The 20227-nt window shown below is 38.3% G+C and overlaps 1 protein-coding gene across 1 annotated transcript in view; it reads right to left on the reverse strand.

Moving 5' to 3' along the window:
- Positions 1-17865: 17865 nt before the first annotated feature.
- LOC120531168 (E3 ubiquitin-protein ligase MARCHF4-like) overlaps positions 17866-20227 on the reverse strand; it is a 239051-nt gene continuing 236689 nt past the window's right edge. The window contains exon 4 of the mRNA XM_039756333.1: positions 17866-19509. Within this exon, the coding sequence (XP_039612267.1) occupies positions 19085-19509 (425 nt within the window). The 3' untranslated portion in view covers positions 17866-19084. The remainder of the gene's footprint in view (positions 19510-20227) is intronic.

The raw sequence follows: 20227 nt of genomic DNA on the forward strand, positions 1-20227 counted from the left end.
GATATTTGGACTTTTACCTCGTGTCTGATGTCTTGGTCAAGGGTTCAAGGGAGCGATAGTGCCCCCTATCTGTCACTATATATATATGTATGTCAGTCAAATGTTATATTTCCTTCAGCCCTATGGAATAACGAGAAGAGAACCTTTAAGTCTGGAGATAAGCAGGAAATCAAGCGGGTGCAGATACAACTGAGGAAGCAGAGACAAACTGGAACACAAGTTGCAGCAGAAAAATATGAAGGAAGTGTGGAACGGGATGAGGATTATCACAGGCTACAAGCAGGATGTACACATGCTGAAGAAAGGAACAAGATCAGAGCGAGCTCCTTCAGCATCTGTTATTCCAGAACTTGCAGAACTTTCCCTAGCTGTGGAAAGGTTCCTGTGTGGTCCAAATGCTGATGAAAGGGTTTTCCAGTGATCCCAAGAACTACAGACCAGTTGCTCTTTACTTTGTGTATCATGAAGACCTTTGATCCTATAACAGCTCTGACCCTTGGTTTCAAAACATCTTGATCCTTAAGTGATACTTTTCACTTAATATAATATCAAAATATTCAGGCAATTGTAATAGGAACATAAGAAAAAAAGGTACATCTTGCCCATAATTTAGCAGACTGTCTTAGCCTAGGAAGTAATAAAGTGTCATTTGTAAAAGTCCTCAAGTTACATTTTAAGTCACTATAAGAAACGTTCTCCTCTTTCCTCCTACAACAAGGTGCTAGGAGTCTTTACTAACTGCATCACTACACCTTTAAAATCCAACACAAACTAGAGAACTATGAAGGAACAAAAGAAAGAAGACTGATGAGCTTTCCATCACTGGGCATTGAACATTATGACATGATTTGTAAAGGTCAATGAGAACATTTACATCACTGCAAAATTGGAAGTACGACAATCTCTCTTGTATGCTTTTCCCAGACTATTTTGAGAGAAGAAGAGCAACTTTTCTTTTAACCCAGTTTCATATTTGCATAGCTCTGATTTTTAGTTTTTAAGCATGTTTCAGATATTTTATATTTTTCTTTTATAGATGGCTCTAGATAGACAGACATCTGAAAGACTTGAAAGTTCTGGGCAGAAAGCTAGTAGGTGAACAGATTAAATACTTTCACATTTTTACTCTATGGTCTTACTTGCATGTCCAGGATGGTAGCTATACATGTAGTGGGTATCATGACTATTCAATCAGGTGGTTCTTGACAAGCGCTTGACATGGAACAACAAGGTGGTCTATTTATCATCGGGGCAGGTTGCTCCTTTGGGCCTGTGGGGAGCTTTTCCTTTGAAGCTGCAATAGTAGGGGAATACTGTATATTCATGTCAATGGCCAACGAAGAGCCTATGGCTAAGCAGTGCTTGCACATACTATTTGTTTTGTTGATTTGTAGATGGACATTTATTATACATAATTATTTTAATTTGGAATAAATGATTTTATTAAAGATCTGCAGCCTCCAATTGCATTAAAGGGTAGTTGATGACCTGCCCCATGACAAGGAAGACAATATATTTGATCAAGAAGGTTATATGTTCTCCTTGGCTTTCTCGATAATAAGCCAACAGTTCCTTTGTATGGAGTGGCCCATTTCGACTTGGTTAGAGGTGCGTACATACTGGATGGCCAAAGAAGTTTGTTTAGAGTATCAGAAACCCTAGATAGCTGTCTGATACAAACACCTCATTATTGCTACAATAGAAAAGTCATTATATAGGTTAGGTAAAATGCTTTAGGTCACTGTCACTAAACCACTGTTCATCTACAGGGGTGCCTATCCATTCTGCATCCAGCCTTGACTGTTTTTTATTTGCTATATGGCCTGTCTTTTGTGTTTCCCCTTCAGAGTGTTGACTTTAGTTTAGGGATTGTTTGTATAAATGTAATATGTTTGAAATTTCTTGACTGTGAAAAACAATTGGGCCAGTTAAGTTGTTTGATTTTTCATTCTTAAAAATGTACATGAGGTTGGTCAGAATGAGTGGGGAAAGGGAATTTAGGCTTTACAGTTCATAGCTCTGGAGAAGTATCAGTTGTTCTGAAGGTCTAGGAATGAACTTATACTATTGATGAGTTCAAAGTAATCCACAATATTAACTGTGGCCAGAAATGTGTATTTTCTTTTTGTAAAAAGCATCTCAAAAGTTAGGTCTTGGGTAATGAAGGGAAGAATAGGTCATGGAATGGGTAGTGTGGCAGAATAGCTTCAGAAAGGTGGTGGCATAAGGTCCTTGCTATGAACACAGAGACATATTCCAGGAAGCCTACAGTATCTGAACTACCTTGGGTGCCTTCACTTAAACACAGGGACTCAAGGATGTGAGAGACTCTGGTGGGGCAGCACCAGAACTCTCAAAGGGTGTTTTTGAACCTGGAAATGATTACTGGGATTGATTTATTATCTCTTGGGTGAGGGTTAAAGGCTGTTTCTGGGCTTTGGCCCACTGATTCTTGGGGGTAAATCTGCCGAGCCAGACAAGTAGTATCCAGAAATGTAGAGACTTCATAGAGAGTGCTGGTGAGTGTGACTAGTGGGTGGGAAGTGAGACCAACCATCCCTCTTGACAGCAAAGGATCAGTGTCCGTAAAGTTAGATCTGGCAGGGCAGCTCAGGTTTGCTTTGGTCCTTTATGTTATTATTTGTGGTCTCCCGTTGATCCCTTCTTCCCTTATTTGTTTTCTGTACCTTTAAAATCTTCTTCTTGCTCCAGATCGGGTCAGCAAGGCAAACAGTAGGCCTACTATGTAAAAGGCACTAGATTTTATTATATTTAAATGGTTTCTTAGATATTTATTTTTGTTTTCCTCATTAGTGACAGTTAAAAAAAAAGCAAATTTCAATTTTTTTTTCCACAAAATTAAATATTACAGAGAACTTTCTTGTATTTTTAAAGAAATCTATCTATCTATCTATCTATCTATCTATCTATCTATCTATCTATCTATCTATCTATCTATCTATCAATCAAATAATAAACTGTGTTTCAGATGAAAACTTGATTACTTTGCAATTGTATAGCCCAATGCATTATTAAACAAAGATAGCAAACAGGTGCTAATGATCAATGACATGATGAATTGATTGACCCACATGGTAAAAGTAAGCAGACCAGTAAGACACAAGATGGTCATCCTGCATCAGCAAGGTCTCTTCTATGCAGATGGTTCACGACAGACAGGAGTTTAAAGATGTGGGATCTAAACACAATCATCAGCCATAGAAACTGAATGTAGCAGATGACAAATACTGTACATCAAACTAAAACCCTTAAAAATCACAATAAACCTAGCACTGCTACCAGCTCTGAACTTCCAGCAACCACTGGAAACAAAGTACATCCCTCTACAGCCTTGTCAGAAGTGGCCTTCATGGAAGAGCTATTGTCAAAAAGCCCTTCCTTTGAAATGAAAACAAAGCCAGGAGACTTAATTATGCACAAAATCACAAGAGCTGCAATGCTGAACAATGGCAGCGAATGCTCTGGACTGACAAGTCAAAAGTCGAAATTCTTGGCTCAAACAACAGTGAAGAACAGTGGTAGCTTCCTGTAGGTTTTAGGCTGCATTTCTTCAAATGAAGTTGATGATCTGGTCAAAATTAATGGACTCATCAATGCTGAAGTATAAACAAAGTCTCATCTATCATTTAGTGCTATCAAGGAGGCATCAGAATATTCTAACTGCATTCTGAAGCAGGATAATGCTCCCAAAACATGCAGACCATCTTCAGCAGGAAGAAGACTAAGAAGTTGCTCTGGTCTCCACAAAGCCCTGATCTCAAGATCATTGAGGCTGTCTGGATTACCTGGAAAAACAGAAGTAAAAAAGATGGACAAATTCTGCAGAAGAACTTGGATATGTTCTCTAAGAGGCTTGGAACAAACTACCAGCTATTTTTCTCATAAAATTGCACAATAGTGGGTGCAGTTTTAATGACAAATAGTTGTCACACCAAATTTGATTTAACTTAGTTTTTGAATGCTCTTCATAGTAATTTGTTTACATTTACCTCTTTATTTCATTATTTTCATCTTTGCTTTAGATTTTTTTACATGTTCATAAGACTTTTGCATAGTACTGTATATATTCAATATATATGATGACAATTCAACCATAAAACACTTTGAGTAGTACAAATTAATTATAATTTATCTCTGCAATTTCATTTTCAGAAGGCAACAAGAATAAAGTTTTCTCAGGTAATGGCTGTCCGTCGATCTGAAGATGACTCTCTCCATCCATTTGTCCATCTCTGACACTCCCCCTCCTGTGTGCACTCTGGTGGGAGAGGAGTCAAATTTGGGAAAGGCAGACCAGAGGATATGATGGATGCATGAGGCAGACCTGTACAAAGGAGATGTTGATATCGGTGGTAGTGAGGGTATTCAATCCTCAATCACATCACTTCACTTCCTGTCAGTACTCCACCTGGCAAGCCACGTTCAGGACAACGAGGGGCAACAGGAAGTTGAACCACTTTGAATGGAACCTTGGTGAAAAGGGGATGGACGTGGTTGAATTGGTCTTAGTCAGGATTTCACCTCTGACCTTGCTGCCATGGGTGGACCTGCCAAGAGTACATGACCCCCGACGGCATTGTATATTTGATTTAAGTTTATATTTGATCATGCAAACCACTCTGCCATGTTAAGGCACTGACTCAGTGGAGAGTGAAGTTATCTGCTGTATAATTGAACCATGTGATAAAAGCTGAAGACAAACCAAAGGTGCAAGCAGCACAGAGTTGCGTGATTATCTCAGTGCCTTGTTTTGCTAATAACAACCCAGTCAAAGGGGTTAAGAGACAATTTAAGTAAAAGTTTATGTATATGTCTAATGTATGAGGGGGAGTCAAGCTAAAGTTAGAAAATGGAATGAACCTTAACAAAATTGATAGTGTCATTTCACAATATAGTCTTCACCCTTCTCAATGCACTTGTGCCACCTGCCTGGAAGTGCCTGGATTCCAGCAGAATAAAAGGTTTTGTCTTGTCCTCGCAACCACTCGTGCACCGCTTTCTTCATGTTGCCCCTGAAAAGATAGTTAAAAAAATCTTCTAGTACTGTTATACCGCAGAAGACCCAAAGAGTGTCTGATCTTAAGAGAACATGCCAAAGAGCAGATCGTTAAAGGAGAAAAACTAAACTGACTGTCCATTATGAAATATTGAAGGTTAAAATAACAGAATACAACAACATAGTCTGTCTTGAGAGGTGCTGTTATTTCTCTAGAATTATAAATAACAATGCTAGTAATCCCAGAGTGTTATTCTCTACGATTGATTGTCTGCTAAACCCAGGTCACTCAATGGAACACCTCCAAAAAACTTTCAGTGAAACTTGCAAGGCTTTTGCTGTACTTTTTAATCAAAAAATTAATGATATTAAAAATAATATAGTGCATCTCCTCAATACTGAACCCCTTAAACCACAGTACTCCAAACCACACTCCTGCGGGCTTAACCCAATACCAACAAGTTTTTTCAAAGAAGTATCGGGCGTGCTAATTGATAGTATTCTTGACATAGTAAACTTGTCATTATAATGCTGTAGTTAAACCCCTGCTCAAGAAAAATTATCTTATTTCTAACCTGCCTTTCTTAAGTAAAATACTAGAGAAGGCAGTCATTATGCAGCTTAATGACCACCTCAATAAGCATGCTATTCTTGATAAGTTTCAGTTGAGTTTCAGAACAAATCACAGTACAGAAACTGCACTCATTAAAGTAGTAAATTACTTGCGGGTAAATGCAGACAAGGGCTGTTTATCTGCTCTCATCCTCTTAGATCCAAGTGCCGCATTTGACACCATTGATCACAATATTCTTAGAAATCACCTTAGTCAATGGGTGGGCCTCTCTGGCAGTGTCTTAAATTGGTTTGAATCCTACCTGGCAGGTAGAAAATTCTTTGTTAGTGTGGTAATTATACTTCAAAGACCCATGATATTCTATATGTCTCACATTTAGTTAAGACTACAAATGACATCAAAAATTTAGAATCAATGTCTCCAAGATGGGACAGTTAATTTTGTGAGCTGGAATGTTAAAGGCCTGAATCACAAATTAAAATGAAAGAAAGTACTCTCTCACCTAACAAGTCTAAATGCTAAAATAGTATTTTTACAGGAGACCCACTTATTAAGCAAAGATCAGTTCCGGCTGCAAAAGTCTGGACTGACCAAATGTTCCTTTCCAGCTTTACAAAAAAAAACTAGTGTGAGAATTCTTATACATAGAACAGTCTCATTTGTACTATCAGATGTTGTATCTGATCCTGAAGGGAGATACATGATTGTTATGGGTAATTTCTTTAATTGTAAAGTGATTTTGATAAATGTTAATGCACCCAATGTGGATGATAGGGAATTCATCCAAAATGTATTTGCATCCATTCCCAATGTGAGCACTCATAAAATTATAATGGCTGGAGACTAGTGTTTTAAATCCAGACCTAGATAGGTCTCCTGTTACAGGGGCGATGACATCTAACACTGCAAAGACAATTACACAATTTGTAACTGACCACAACTTATCGGACCCTTGGAGATTTCTAAACCCAAACTCAAGAGCATATTCCTTCTACTCAACAGTGCATCATTGCAACTCAAGAATTGATTATTTTTTTGTAGATAACCATTTCTTGCCTACGATTAAATCCTGCAAGTATGACGCTATTGTTATTTCTGACTATGCCCCTCTGATCTTGGAGCTAAAATCATTATAACCCACATACTCATCTCGCAGATGGTGTCTCAACCCACTTTTATTAGCAGACAAGAACTTTACAGAATTTGTATCAAAACATGTTTTTTTCTAGAGATAAATATATCTTCAGAGGTCTCTGCAGGAATACTCTGGGGAACCCTGAAGGCCTTCTTAAGAGGACAGATTATCTCATATCTTTCCCACAGAAATAAATTGGAAACCAAGCAGGCATCAAAGCTAATTAATGAAATTACTAGAATAGATCAAGAACATGCCAGCTGTCCAAGTGAGACTCTTCATATGAAAAGGCAGGCTCTGCATTCAGAACTCAACCTCTTGACAACTAGAGAAACTGAACAACTCATTTTTAATTCAAGATATCATTACTATGAACATGGAGAGAAAGCTAATAAGATTTTAGCTCAACAAACCCACAAGCAAGAAGTTTGCAATGCAATCCCAGCAATTACCAACATCAACGGAGACATATTCATTGACCATAAAAATATAATGCACACATTTAGAGACTACTATAAATCCTTATATTCTACTGACTTTAAAGAAGACAAAACGCAATCTTATGCATTTCTGGATGCATTACAAATACCACAAATAGATACTCTTAATGCAGAAGAATTGGATAAACCGTTAACACTATCAGAATTATTAGATGATATAAAGTTACTTCAGAGTGGGAAAGCAGCAGGCCCCGATGGCTACCCTGCCGAATTTTAAAAGAAGTTTTCCACTCAACTAGCTCCCCTCCTATTAGCAGCATTAATAGAAACTAGAGAGAATACAATTCTTTCTCAAACTTATCTTTAAGCATTAATAAAAGTCTTTTCTAAACAAAATAAGGACATATTACAATGTTTATCATATAGACCAATTTCACTTTTGAATAATGATGTTAAGATACTCTCCAAAGTCCTTGCTAAAAGGAAGGAGAAGGTACTGCCTTCAGTAATATCACAAGATCAAACTGGATTTATTAAAGGCCAATATTTAGCATCCAATCTTAGACACCTGTTTAATGTAATATACTCACCTGCATAGTCAAACATCCCAGAGATTTTATTATCCTTGGATGCAGAAAAAGCATTTGATATGATTTAATGGAACTACCTTTTCACTACACTGGAGAAATTTGGGTTTGGCCCTGTTTTATCTTGGTAGAGTAATATATAAATTGCTCTACTTTCCCCTGTTGTATCATTAATATGATATCTCACAGACTTACCACTGTTTATAAGGTATTATTGTATATAACTTAACCCCACCTTCCCTTCTATATCTATAACCTCAGGTAATTACAGTAGATGTAGTAAAAAACAAGCAGGAGTTAAGTTACACATAAAATGTATTACTGATAATATTCATAAATAATAACAAAATGCAAAGTGCATTTGAATATTGGCAACCATACAACCTGATTAAAATGGTGATGTGTAATTCAGGTGGCACACAGATTTGTAGTTACTTAAAATGTCTCTAGTTAAGGCATCATTGGTGCTCAGCTTTCATCAGAACAGGCCTATCTCAATATGGCTGAAGCTGTGCTCTTCATTGTGCTGTTCTTGTCAGTTCATGGTGTGATGGTCTTCATCAGTTGTTAACAAGAGAAAGATACTTCTACGTCATCACAGGTTAGCAAGAGAGATGCTTCTTTTCAGATGTTAGTAAGGGAGAGAATGTGAGGTTAAGCATGTACAGTACATTTATAGATGTTCTGTCCAACCCCTCCAGCCAATAGGACATCATGGTACTTAAAGGCCTCTGAGACAAGCCAATTCCAAACAGCCATACCTTAGACCAATGGGGGAAATAGAACATCTTAACACCTGCAACCGCCCAAACCATATGTTAAAGTACACCTTAGCCTACTTGCGGGGGTAGAAAGACTTTAGCAGAGAAATACTCATCAAACTGGTTTAAGACACATCCCCCAAATCCTGTCATAAAATTCGTAAAAGGGGGGGGGGGCAAACACGAATGCCTCTCACCAAAGTAACACTAAATTACATTGCTTTGCCTAAATTATAAATAAAGACATACAAAATATTTATCAAGTTATATGCAAAATCTTACATCACTTGAACATTTGTGCATGGATCAAACTACTGTATACCAATCCAGAAGCTTCAGTTTGTATTAACAACATTAATTCAGACTACTTCAAACTACGTAGAACGTGGTACCAGACAAGGATGCCCCTTGTCATCACTACTTTTTGCAGTCGCCATTGAGCCACTGGCAGTTCACTGTCAAAATGCTTATGAGATAAAGGGGATTATCAGAGAAGGACTTGAACAGAAAATTTCTCTATATGCAGATGATATGGTACTGTATATATCAGACCCACAAAATACTGTGAATGCTGTCCTAAAAGCACTAACAGAATTTCAAAAGATTTCTGGCCTCAGAATTAATTTGACTAAAAGTGAGCTCTTTCCAGTGAATTCTCAAGCACACAATATTAGATTGGACGCCTTCCCTTTTATCATCGCAGATCAGTTTAAATATCTAGGGGTAAACATCACAAGTAAATATAAAGCTCTTTATCAGCAAAATTTTGCTGTCTGTATGGAAAAAATCAAGTAAGACTTGCATAGATGGTCAACCCTTCATCTCATGTTAGCTGGAAGAATTAACATTGTTAAGATGAATATCCTCCCTAAGCTTCTCTTTTTATCTCAAAATATCCCAATATACATCAATAAATCTTTTTTTAAGAAATTAGATTCAACCATAACCACATTTATTTGGAATTCAAAGCATCCACGTATCCAAAGAGCGACCCTACAAAGGCCAAAGGCAGAAGGTGGAATGGCCCTACCTAACTTTCAATTTTATTACTGGGCAGCAAACATACAACATATAAAAACCTGGACATTGACACAAATAGATGAACATATACAGGCTTGGTCTGCAATAGAAATAAAATCCTTCAGTTCCTCTTTATATTCCTTGCTTTACGCCCCAATAAATGCAAGTTATCGCCAATATACTAATAACCCAATTGTGCTTCACTCACTCAGAATACAGAACCAGTGTATGAAGTATTTTAAGATAGAGAATCTTTTATCAAACATTTGGGATTAAATAACTTATCTGAACATAGACAATGTCTTTGCATCCTACGAACAATTATATTCTAAATTTATCTTTCCAGCAACACATTTTTTTCACTACCTTCAAATTAGAAACTTTGTTAGACAACACCTGCCCAATTTTCATTACCTCCCACCTCCCTCTATGCTCGAAAAAATGTTGATCAGTTTCAAGAACTTAGACAGCATCTCTGCAATATATAAAACCATTTTACAGTCCCTTCCTTTCAAAGATCCAAGAGGACAATAGGAAAAGGATCTCTCACTCAACATATCAGAAAAGGAGTGGAAAGTAGCAATGCAGAGAATTCACTCGAGCTCCATAAGCGCAAAGCATACAATTATTCAACTCAAAATTATATATCGAGCACATCTGTCTCGCTTAAAATTGTCCAAAATGTTTCCAGGGCAAGATCCAACCTATTAATGCTGCAATCAAGTCCCAGTCTCACTGGGTCACATGTTTTGGGCCTGCACCAAATTAACATCATTCTGGACAAACATTTTTAATTACCTTTCAGACAGCCTTGGTGTCACAATCCCTCCTAACCCATTAACAGCTGTGTTTGGTGTTCTTCCAGAGGGGCTTAAAGTGGAGAAGGACAAACAAATTGTGATTGCCTTTACTGCACTATTGGTACACAGACTTATCTTGCTCAGCTGGAAGAATCCTAACTCTACTCTTATATACTATTTATATACTAGTTATAGACTATTTGAAACTGGAAAAAAATCTAATTCTCACTTAGAGGATCTGTGCAGAAATTTTTAAAAACCTGGCAGAATCTAATCAATAACATTTTAGAATAAGCTTTTAAAGCACTGAGGAAGCAGATTCTCTCCCTATTCCTTTTCTTTTTCTTCTCCATTCATCTATATTCACTTATTAATTCATCTATTTATTTATTTTTACTAGGTTTAAGTTTTATTCGGTTGCCCAGGCTCTGTTTCTCAGGGGTGGGGGTTGATTTGTTTTCAATCCTATTCTTGTAAAATTGATCTATTTGGATGGAATGTTGTGTGATTTCAATAAAATCAATAAAATTAAAAAAAAAAATCAAGGTGGAGAGTGTGAGGCAGGTAGAACAGTGGGGGAGGAACGATCTCCTCAGTCTGTCAGTGGAGCAGGACAGTGACAGCAGTCTGTTGCTGAAGCTTCTCCTCTGTCTGGTGATGATACTGTCCAGTGGATGCATTGGATTCTTCTTGATTGACAGGAGTCTGCTCAGCGCCTGTCGCTCTGCCACGGTTGACAAACTGTCCAGCTCCGTGTCTACAATAGAGCCTGCCTTCCTCACCAGTTTGTCCAGGCATGAGGCGTCCCTCTTCTTTATGCTGCCTCCCCTGCACACTACCACGTAGAAGAGAGTGCTCGCCACAACCATCTGATAGAACAGGGGCCTCCTAAAATCCACCACCAGCTCCTTGGTTTTGCTGGTGTTCAAGTGTAAGTGGTTTGAGTCGCACCATTTAACAAAGTCCTTGATTAGGTTCTTATACTCTTCCTCCTGCCCACTCCTGATGCAGCCTATGATAGCAGTGTTGTCAGTGAACTTTTGCATGTAGCAGGACTCCAAGTTGTATTGGAAGTCCGATGTATATAGGCTGAATAGGACCGGAGAAAGCACAGTCCCCAGCGGCACTCCTGTGCTACTAACCACAATGTCAGACCTGCAGTTCCTGAGATGCACATACTGAGGTCTGTCTGTAAGACAGTTCACGAGCCATGCCACCAGGTATGAATCTACTCCCATCTCTGTCAGCTTGTCCCTAAGGAGCAGAGGTTAGATGGTGTTAAAGGAGCTAGAGAAGTCCAGAAACATAATTCTTACAGCACCATTGCCTCTGTCCAAGTGAGAGAGGGATCGGTGTAGCATATAGATGATGGCACCCTCTGCTCCCGCCTTCTCCTGTTATGCGAACTGCAGAGGGTCGAGGGCGTGGTGGACTTGTGGCCTCAGGTGGTGAAGCAGCAACCTCTCCATGGTCTTCATCACATGTTCTGTCTGAGCGATAGTCCGGAAGTTATTCAACTCACCAGGACGTGATACCTTTGGGACTGGGGTGATGCAAGATGTTTATCAAAGCCTCGGGACTTTCCCCTGTTCCAGGCTCAGGATTGATTAGTGAATACAAAATATAGTGATTGGCAATAATGGATATTGAGGTTATTAGAAATAAACTTGATGCATTAGGATTAAAAGTCAATACGGAGGTAAAGAATTTAGGGGTAACTATTGACTCTGATCTGAATTTTAAATCAGATATTAATCAGATTACTAGGACAGCATTTTTCCACTTAAGAAATATAGCAAAAATTAGACCTCTTATAACATTGCAAGATGCTGAGAAATAAATTTACACTTTTGTTTTCAGTCGACTAGAATACAGTGACTCACTCCTCTCAGGATTACCCAATAAAGACATAAATTGATTGCAACTAGTGCAGAATGCAGCTATTAGAATCTTAACTAGGAAAAGAAAATCCGAGTACATCACCCTTGTTTTGATGTCACTACACTGGCTACTTGTGTCATTTAGAATTGACTTTAAAATACTGCTTCTGGTTTACAAAGCCATAAATAATCTCGCTCCATCTTATATTTCGGAATGTCTTATACCTTGCACTCCAAATCGTAACCTTAGATCCTCAAATGAGTATCTGCTTAGAATTCCAAGAGCTAAACTTAAAAGAAGTGGTGAGGCGGCCTTCTGATGTTATGCACCTAAAATCTGAAATAGCCTGCCAATAGGAGTTCGCCAGGCTAATACAGTGGAGCACTTTAAAATACTGCTGAAAACTCATTATTTTAACATGGCTTTCTCATAGCTTCATCTTAGTTAAATTCTGATGCTCTGTATATTCAATTAATTATCATTATTATTCATATTCAAAATCCATACTAACCTCTAGTTTCTCTTCTGTTCTTTTTCCGGTTTTCTCAGGTGGTGACCTGCACCACCACCACCTGATCAAAGCACCGTGATATCCTTACATTGATGGATTAAAGGCCAGAAATCCACATGACCATCATCATCATCAAGTTCTTCCATGAGAACACTGAATACCATGAGGACTGATTAAGTCATTTATGTTAGATAGAATGCCTGGAGGGGGCTGGGTGGTCTTGTGGCCTTGAACCCCTGCAGATATTATTTTTTTCTCCAGCCTTCTGGTGTTTGTTTTTGTTTTTTCTGTCCTCCCTGGCCATTGGACCTTACTTTTATTCTATGTTAATTAGTGTTCCCTTATTTTAATTCTTATTTATTTTGTCTTTTTTCTCTTTCTTCATCATGTAAAGCCCTTTGAGCTGCATTATTTGTATGAAAATGTACTATATAAATAAATGTTGTTATTGCTGTTGTTGTCATCTGTTGACCACCCAGATGTTTTTTTAGCAGTCCAAAAAGGTGGAAATCACACAGTGTCAAATCTGGTGAATAAAAAGGATGTGACAATACCTCAAACTTCAGTTTCTCCAGACAAGCCTTGACGTTCTTAGCAGTGTGTGGGCAGGCATTGTCTTGCAGCAAAAGGACTCATTGTGGCAGCAGTCCCGCCACTTGGATCGAATAGCAGGCTTCACATTGGTCTCCAGCAAGTCAAAGTAACTTGCACTAGTGACTGTAGTACCCCTTGGCATGCAGTGTGCGACCATAACTTGGGTACATGAGTGTTTGCGAGGACAAGAAAAAATCTTTTATTCTGCTGGACTCCAGGCACCTCCAGGCAGGTGGCGCAAGTGCATTGAGAAGGGTGGAGACAACATTGAGAAATGACATTATCAATTTTGTTAAGGTTTTTTCCATTTTCTAACTTTAGTTTGACTCGTATAATTCGATTCTTGAAAGTATAGTAAAATGACAGATAAAAAGGTCTGGCTGTAGGAAAATATTATGAAATAAAGAAAGGCTGAGACAACAAATGCTGTCCTACAGAACCAAAAGAAATCAATGTAAAGAATTAGTTTTGAGTAGGAAAATTATTAGTAAAAAGTGAGGAAATAACTAATTTTTCAAAAAATATAATCATTGCTGACAACTGACTATAACAATAGCAGAATCTGGTCTGCATTGAGTTAATACTAATTAAAATCTGCTGATGTATTTAACCGATATATGACATAATGAAAAAAACAGTGACTAAGCTGAGATTTGAACTTACATCTGTGGATTTGTGAGACACCAGCACCAACCACTGGGCTACTTTTTTATCCAGTCCAGTTTCAAAGGAAGAGAATATCTCAGTAGCAATTGGTCAAAGGGTCATTGTGAGGCCCACCAACACACAATCCCAAACTCAACAGACCAGTTTAGAGCTGTCCATTAACCTAACACACGTCTATGGCATGTACAAACAAGTGGTATACTCGATGAAAATCCATTCTTAGTAACTTCACAAGGAGACCAACCCAGCTGGAAAGGTTCATTTGGTAGATGTCTGAATAGTAACAATTCACGGATATTTAGAGGTTTTTGATTTTTGTTTGTGTTGGCTCATTGTAATTCATTATTATTGAGATCTTCTGAATATGGAATACAATACCATGGTTGTGCAGTGGTTACTGCTGCTCACTTATGGATCCTGCGTCCAGAATTCAAATTCTGCACCCAGATCATTGCCAGTGTAAGGTTTGCAAGTTCTACCTGTATTTGTGTGGGTTCTGCTCTGGGAACTCTGGTTCTTCTACCTAATTTTAATAGGTGACTCTAAATCAGCCCATGGAGGATGCATGACAGCAGGCCCAGTAATGGATTGGTGCCAAGTCCAGAGTTTGTTCAGGTCTTCCACTCTACAACCCTAAACTGGATTCCTTTGCTTTGAAATTCTGCATTAGATTATCTTTTCAAAACCAGAATAAGAATGAATAAATGAAATGTTTCCAAATTCAATTTGGACATTACAAATACAAATGCATTAAGTGTGAACTTGCTGTACATATGTGTATACAGAACACACATATAAATTAAGATAACCCTTAAAGCATAATGCATTTAATGCTATTTCTGTTCTTACTAGTATGGATATCCTCTTATTATGAATGTTAAAAAGGCAGAAGAAGAGGAACGCAGGCAGTGTCAGAGCAGATCTTGGAGATGATTTCACCCAAATCAAATAAACACAGTATGCATGAAATGCTTTTATTACTACATTTCTCTGGAACAGCATTTGTCTGTCACTGTTGGGCCATGAGTCACTGTTGTTTATAAAGAAATTATGATGGGTCGTGCAGTGGTTCATGGCAGGTCGCCACTCCAGTCATCAAATTTGGTCACTTATCCATTGTGACGATTACGCTCGATCCGCCAGTGCTTTGACAATCACACTCGAGTCACCCCCACTTAGTGGGTTGCAAAGATACTCATGTGGAAAAAGGTGGGTCACAACACTAAAAAGTTAGGGAAACACTATCCTACAGTACATTAAAATGTTGTATCAAGCTTATATTGAATTTTACAAAAACAATTCATGTTTCTGTGATGCTCACAGCGCTTTCTCTGTGATGTACCTGACACTGACAATACCCCACTCAACTCTGTTGTCGCCAACATATCTCTTCCTAAATGATGTTTTGCATCTTAAACATAACTACTGATTGTTTAGTATAGAAATGTAATCACATCTACCAACATCCTGTACCCTTTCACACTGGCATAATTGTTGTCTCTATCACATAGTACACATAGGTTGTGTCACTGACTATGCAAAGTTCAGTTTATTGTAAATGTCAGTGAGTTCTTAAAGTTAGCTTTATTGCAACTTTCCCTCAGTATACTGTCTGTGGATTCCCCTCCGGGATCAGCTGAGGTAGGTACTACCACCCTGGGTTGAGAGGGGGCGCTTGCTCTAACCTTCTTCTCTTTTGTTTCCTCCGTCCAGAGAGGGCAACTGACTTTGCACCTTAGGGTCCCCTAAAATCCGCAGCTAGTATGAAACACTCAGTATGAAATGGACTACATTGCAGGACCAACCTCCTTCCATCCTGACCAGAACCCAACAATTTTCTTAGCCAGATGGCTTTCTTATTTTGATTATTCTTTTTGAACATTGTATTGGCGTGTATAGCGGCCTAGTTTGTTATTTTTATGGACTGAATTAAACAGGGATGACCAGGATGGCGCCCCAACATTAATCTGTGGAGCTTGCAGTGCTTTCCTTGACCACAGCGTAAGTTTGATTTGTTAAGACTTTGTCACTCAGTATTGAAAGTTATTTTATTACAATTCTGTCATCCAGTGGGCAAAGGTTGGATTTATTATGAATTTGCTGCTCAGTATGAAAAGTTTATTACTTTACCTTGCATTGTGTACACTTGAAGGCACCATTCCAATACCTTTTGACACCCTGGTTTCAAACACCAGTTTATGGCTACAGTACCTATCCTTAATCTTATTGGTCAAATAATTCTGACAACATTTATTATGGGGACAACTTAAAATGGCTTGAAAGCTCTGCCATTTCATCTAGAATTTAATTAAAGATTATCATTGTTGGACGTGCAAAGAAGTGGCTTCAGGGGATGGCTGTGTTTTGATTGGTGTTTTTCATTACATTTTTATGGGATTTCCTGAAATGTTTTGTGCAAAGTAGAAGTCTGCTCTGAGGTTTAATTCAATTCTATTCTGGCCTTTGTATGTATCTAAGTCCTCCTGAATACACTTACAGTTATGCTGCGACACTTTTTAGTTATGGGTGCTGCTATTTTGAGACATTAGCATTATAGGCTGCTATGGAAAACAACCCAGAATGCTCCAGGAATACGTGATACATAACATCATCGGAGCGACAATATAAAGGTTGGGCCAGGCATTTTTGGAGTATCTGAAATTTGGATAAAAATTAAGTTGGTGTGTGATTCTTGCTACAATAACTTCTCTCTGTTATAGAACTTTCTATTAGCTTTAAGGTGTTTGTTTTTTGATTAGCATTTTGAACTTGACGACAGATTGGTAATGGCATTGGCTTGACTTTTGGACAAAATCTCATTTCCTGATCTTAATCATTAAAAAAAAATTCTGAATCAGTAGACTGTTCATATTTGACATGGATTAAAGTACACATTATCCCAAGCCATTTTTCCTCCAAGACTGATTAATTGTTTAATGGCTGAGGTGTGACCCGCTGCACTGCTGCACTCGGGTCTCAATCCAGGTGGTTTGCTGTGTGGTGGGGGTGGTAAGTGACATCAGTAATACATAAACGTTGTGAATTTTATTTAATCTGTAATAAGACAGACGATGATTATGATTGAATCGTTATTGAAATTTTTTGCATTTTTTTGTCAATTTTTTAAAGAAATTTACAACTCAGAACACTTATGCACTTGATTCTGATTACATTAATTTCATACTTACTTTTGTTTTTGTTCAAATGTTTGTGCCATTTTTGCCACCATTTGACAAATTCTCATGACATCATTGTCTTGTGTGCCCTCAGAGGTTGTGATCTTTGGCTAACAACACGACAGGTTTAAAAAGTTCATCCTTGGGATTACTTCCTTATCCGAGTTTACGGTTTCAAAGCCCTTGTCACTTTCAAAAAATTCCCTTATTCTGAAGTACTTATTTGGTTTTTAACTCATGTCTGAAATTTTTGACCTTGATTTCATTTCTTGCTTTCATCTCTTGGTAACAGTGTGGCTGATTTTCCAGTTGTGGCCTTTAACTTTATCTCAACCACGCCTTTTTTTCCCAGTTACTCCAAAAATCTTTCTTGCTAGTTCACTAGTCTACCAAAGACTAGAGGGGCTAGGAAATTTTTATTGCCCATATGTCGGCTTTTCAAAACTTAGTATTCCATATTTCTCTATCCTTTAAATGTAAACACAAGCAGGTTATGCAAATTGGTTATTCTGCATTGGTCCTGTGAATGTGTGCATGAGTAGGCCCTCTAATGGAATGGCACCTGGTCAAGGGCTGGTTCTTGCCAAGTACCTAATACTGCTGGGACCCTGAACTGGCTTAAGTAGATTTGACAATGCTATGTAATGCTACTTTTTAAGTAGTGGGGGAAATAAACTTTAGCCTGTATGTCAATGACAATGTGACTTACACACAGCATCATTGTAGAGAACAGCTTATTTTATTTTGTGCCAATGTAAGTAATCCATATGATGAAACAATATTTAACACATGCAGACACAGAGAAGCCTCAGACTACAGAAATGTATGATGAGCAGAATATGTCAGAAACACTTTATTAGGATTATGAAGTCTTTACAAACCTGGACTGTGGTAATTGTTGACATCTGGAGTCTAATTAAAAAGAAGGATTTCTTCAGAATTCCAAAAAGCTGCTGCTGCATGGTGGATGGCTTACAGACTCCCAGGGAATAAATGCATGAATGTGCTTTGTTGATGTTACCAGATGAGAAATGGACTAGACATTTGGACTAAATCTGCATGGAGATACTGGCCAAATCTGTCTGGGTATACTGGGCAACTGGTTTTGCATAGGGCACTCCCGGCAATGTTTTGCAGGGAAAGGGAGGAATGTTTTAAAAAATCCTAATAGGTGTTTCTCTGGGCAGAATGCCAGACATCATTTTCTGATTAGAATAAAAGACAACAACTGTTGTTACAATTACCAAGTGGCTTTCCAAATAAGACTTTAATGAAGTTGAACTCCTGATGATTTTCCACATCTGTTGTGGCTGCAGAGTACCGGGCAGCTAACCTGCTGCTATTCTCTGCCATGGCTTAACATTACCTTATTTTGTGAGATTTTGGTCATAGTTAAGGCTGGCATGTGTGTGTGTGTATATCTGCAGTACAAAAAAGGATGCCATGTTATTTTTCCATTCTTCACAAATTAGAAAGTATGCTTCACACATTCTTTGACAGTTTTCAGTAAGGTTGCAATTTCTGCTGTAATTCAGAGATGCAAGGTGCCAACCCAAAGGCCCATTTAGACTGCATAGCAGCCTCAGTTTCATTTAAAATAAATCTACAGGACCTGTAATATCCTGTAACTGCCAAAAAATTCTCAGTCTAGAAGCACAAAATACTCGTATCTGAACCTGTCATAAATTGCTCAATTAACAAGCCCAACTGTGAGTGACTTGATCCAAGTCTGACTGATCCTTGCATCCAGATTTTCAATTTGTTGCTCACCTACCGAAAGCTACACAGATGACCTTGCTGGACCACCTGATGGCTTAGGTGGAGCATTTAACTCCTTTTTCCAGGAAGCAATTACTTGTCTGCCTTTAAGCCTTTTTTCTTCATCAATTCCTACCAATAAGGCCTAAAGAAAAATAAACTCATCAGACTGTGGTTACTCTCATAACTAACTCTCGATTGCAGTTGCCAGCCTGCCCTCGCGGCTCTTGTTGCCGGAGGTGGCTAAGCAGGTGCAAAATAGAATAAGTACAGTGGTTGTCCATTAGCGATGGCCCAGTGCTACTGGTAGAGCCCAGTGGAAGTACCGTCCCTGCAGTGATCTCTAAGGAGTCTGGAGTGGCACTCGTGGTGGTGGCGGCAGCAGCTGCGAGTGAGGAAGAAGTGGAGGAGGGCACACCCGCTTGGCTGCTGCTCTGAGTCTGTTGCTCCACGTGCCTAGGACTTGCTACCATTTTCTGCTCCTCACTGTCTTTCATTTTGTCATAGTTGAGAACTTTCCACTGCTGATTTACAGCCTGCCACCGCTTAAAGATACGATACACTGAAGGACCTTCATGGAAAATTAAACCTGTAAAAGCAAAAAAATGGAAGGCATGTTAGAAAATCTTCAACTGGATGAATAACAAGATAGCAGTCCACAGTTTGCTGATTATATCGAGTAAATAACTGTTATTGTGTGGTTTGAAGTGGTCTGACCAGGATGGGACAGGTGGCCTGTACTTAGGATTTATGATAGATGTTCAGCTGAGATGGCGTCTGAACATATTGTTGGTGGTTTCTGTTGCACTGGGGAAGATTGCTATTACTGCAACACATTACCAGTAGGAAAAAGTAATAATAATAATAATAATAATAATAATAATAATAATAATAATAGTATGACTCATTGCAGGTCACATTCTTTCTTAGTAGGTAAACAATCCAGTGCAAGGTATATTTCTGCTTCACAGTGATAGGTGTTGTGCTATGTAAATGAACTAGCATGAAAAGAGAAACAGCGACCAGAAGATGAGGCAAAGCCAGAAAACAAAAGGAATTGTTGAAATCAAGTAATAAGAAATACTGTCACCAAAAACATAACCAGAAATTATAGTCAAGAAAACAGAATTAGAGATTTGTTTCACAGGAGTATTTTTATTAACAATCACATACAGGTTTTATCCATAATCTCGGACTGGGAAGAGAGGCTGACGCTGACCTTTCAACCCATTGCTGTAAAGTTGTCACCCGTTGCACTCTTCCGAATTTTTCAAGCAACAATGAAAGAAATGCTCTATAAAGGAGGT

Source organism: Polypterus senegalus, chromosome 6 (genome assembly GCF_016835505.1).
Source record: "Polypterus senegalus isolate Bchr_013 chromosome 6, ASM1683550v1, whole genome shotgun sequence".
Classification (NCBI taxonomy): domain Eukaryota; kingdom Metazoa; phylum Chordata; class Cladistia; order Polypteriformes; family Polypteridae; genus Polypterus; species Polypterus senegalus.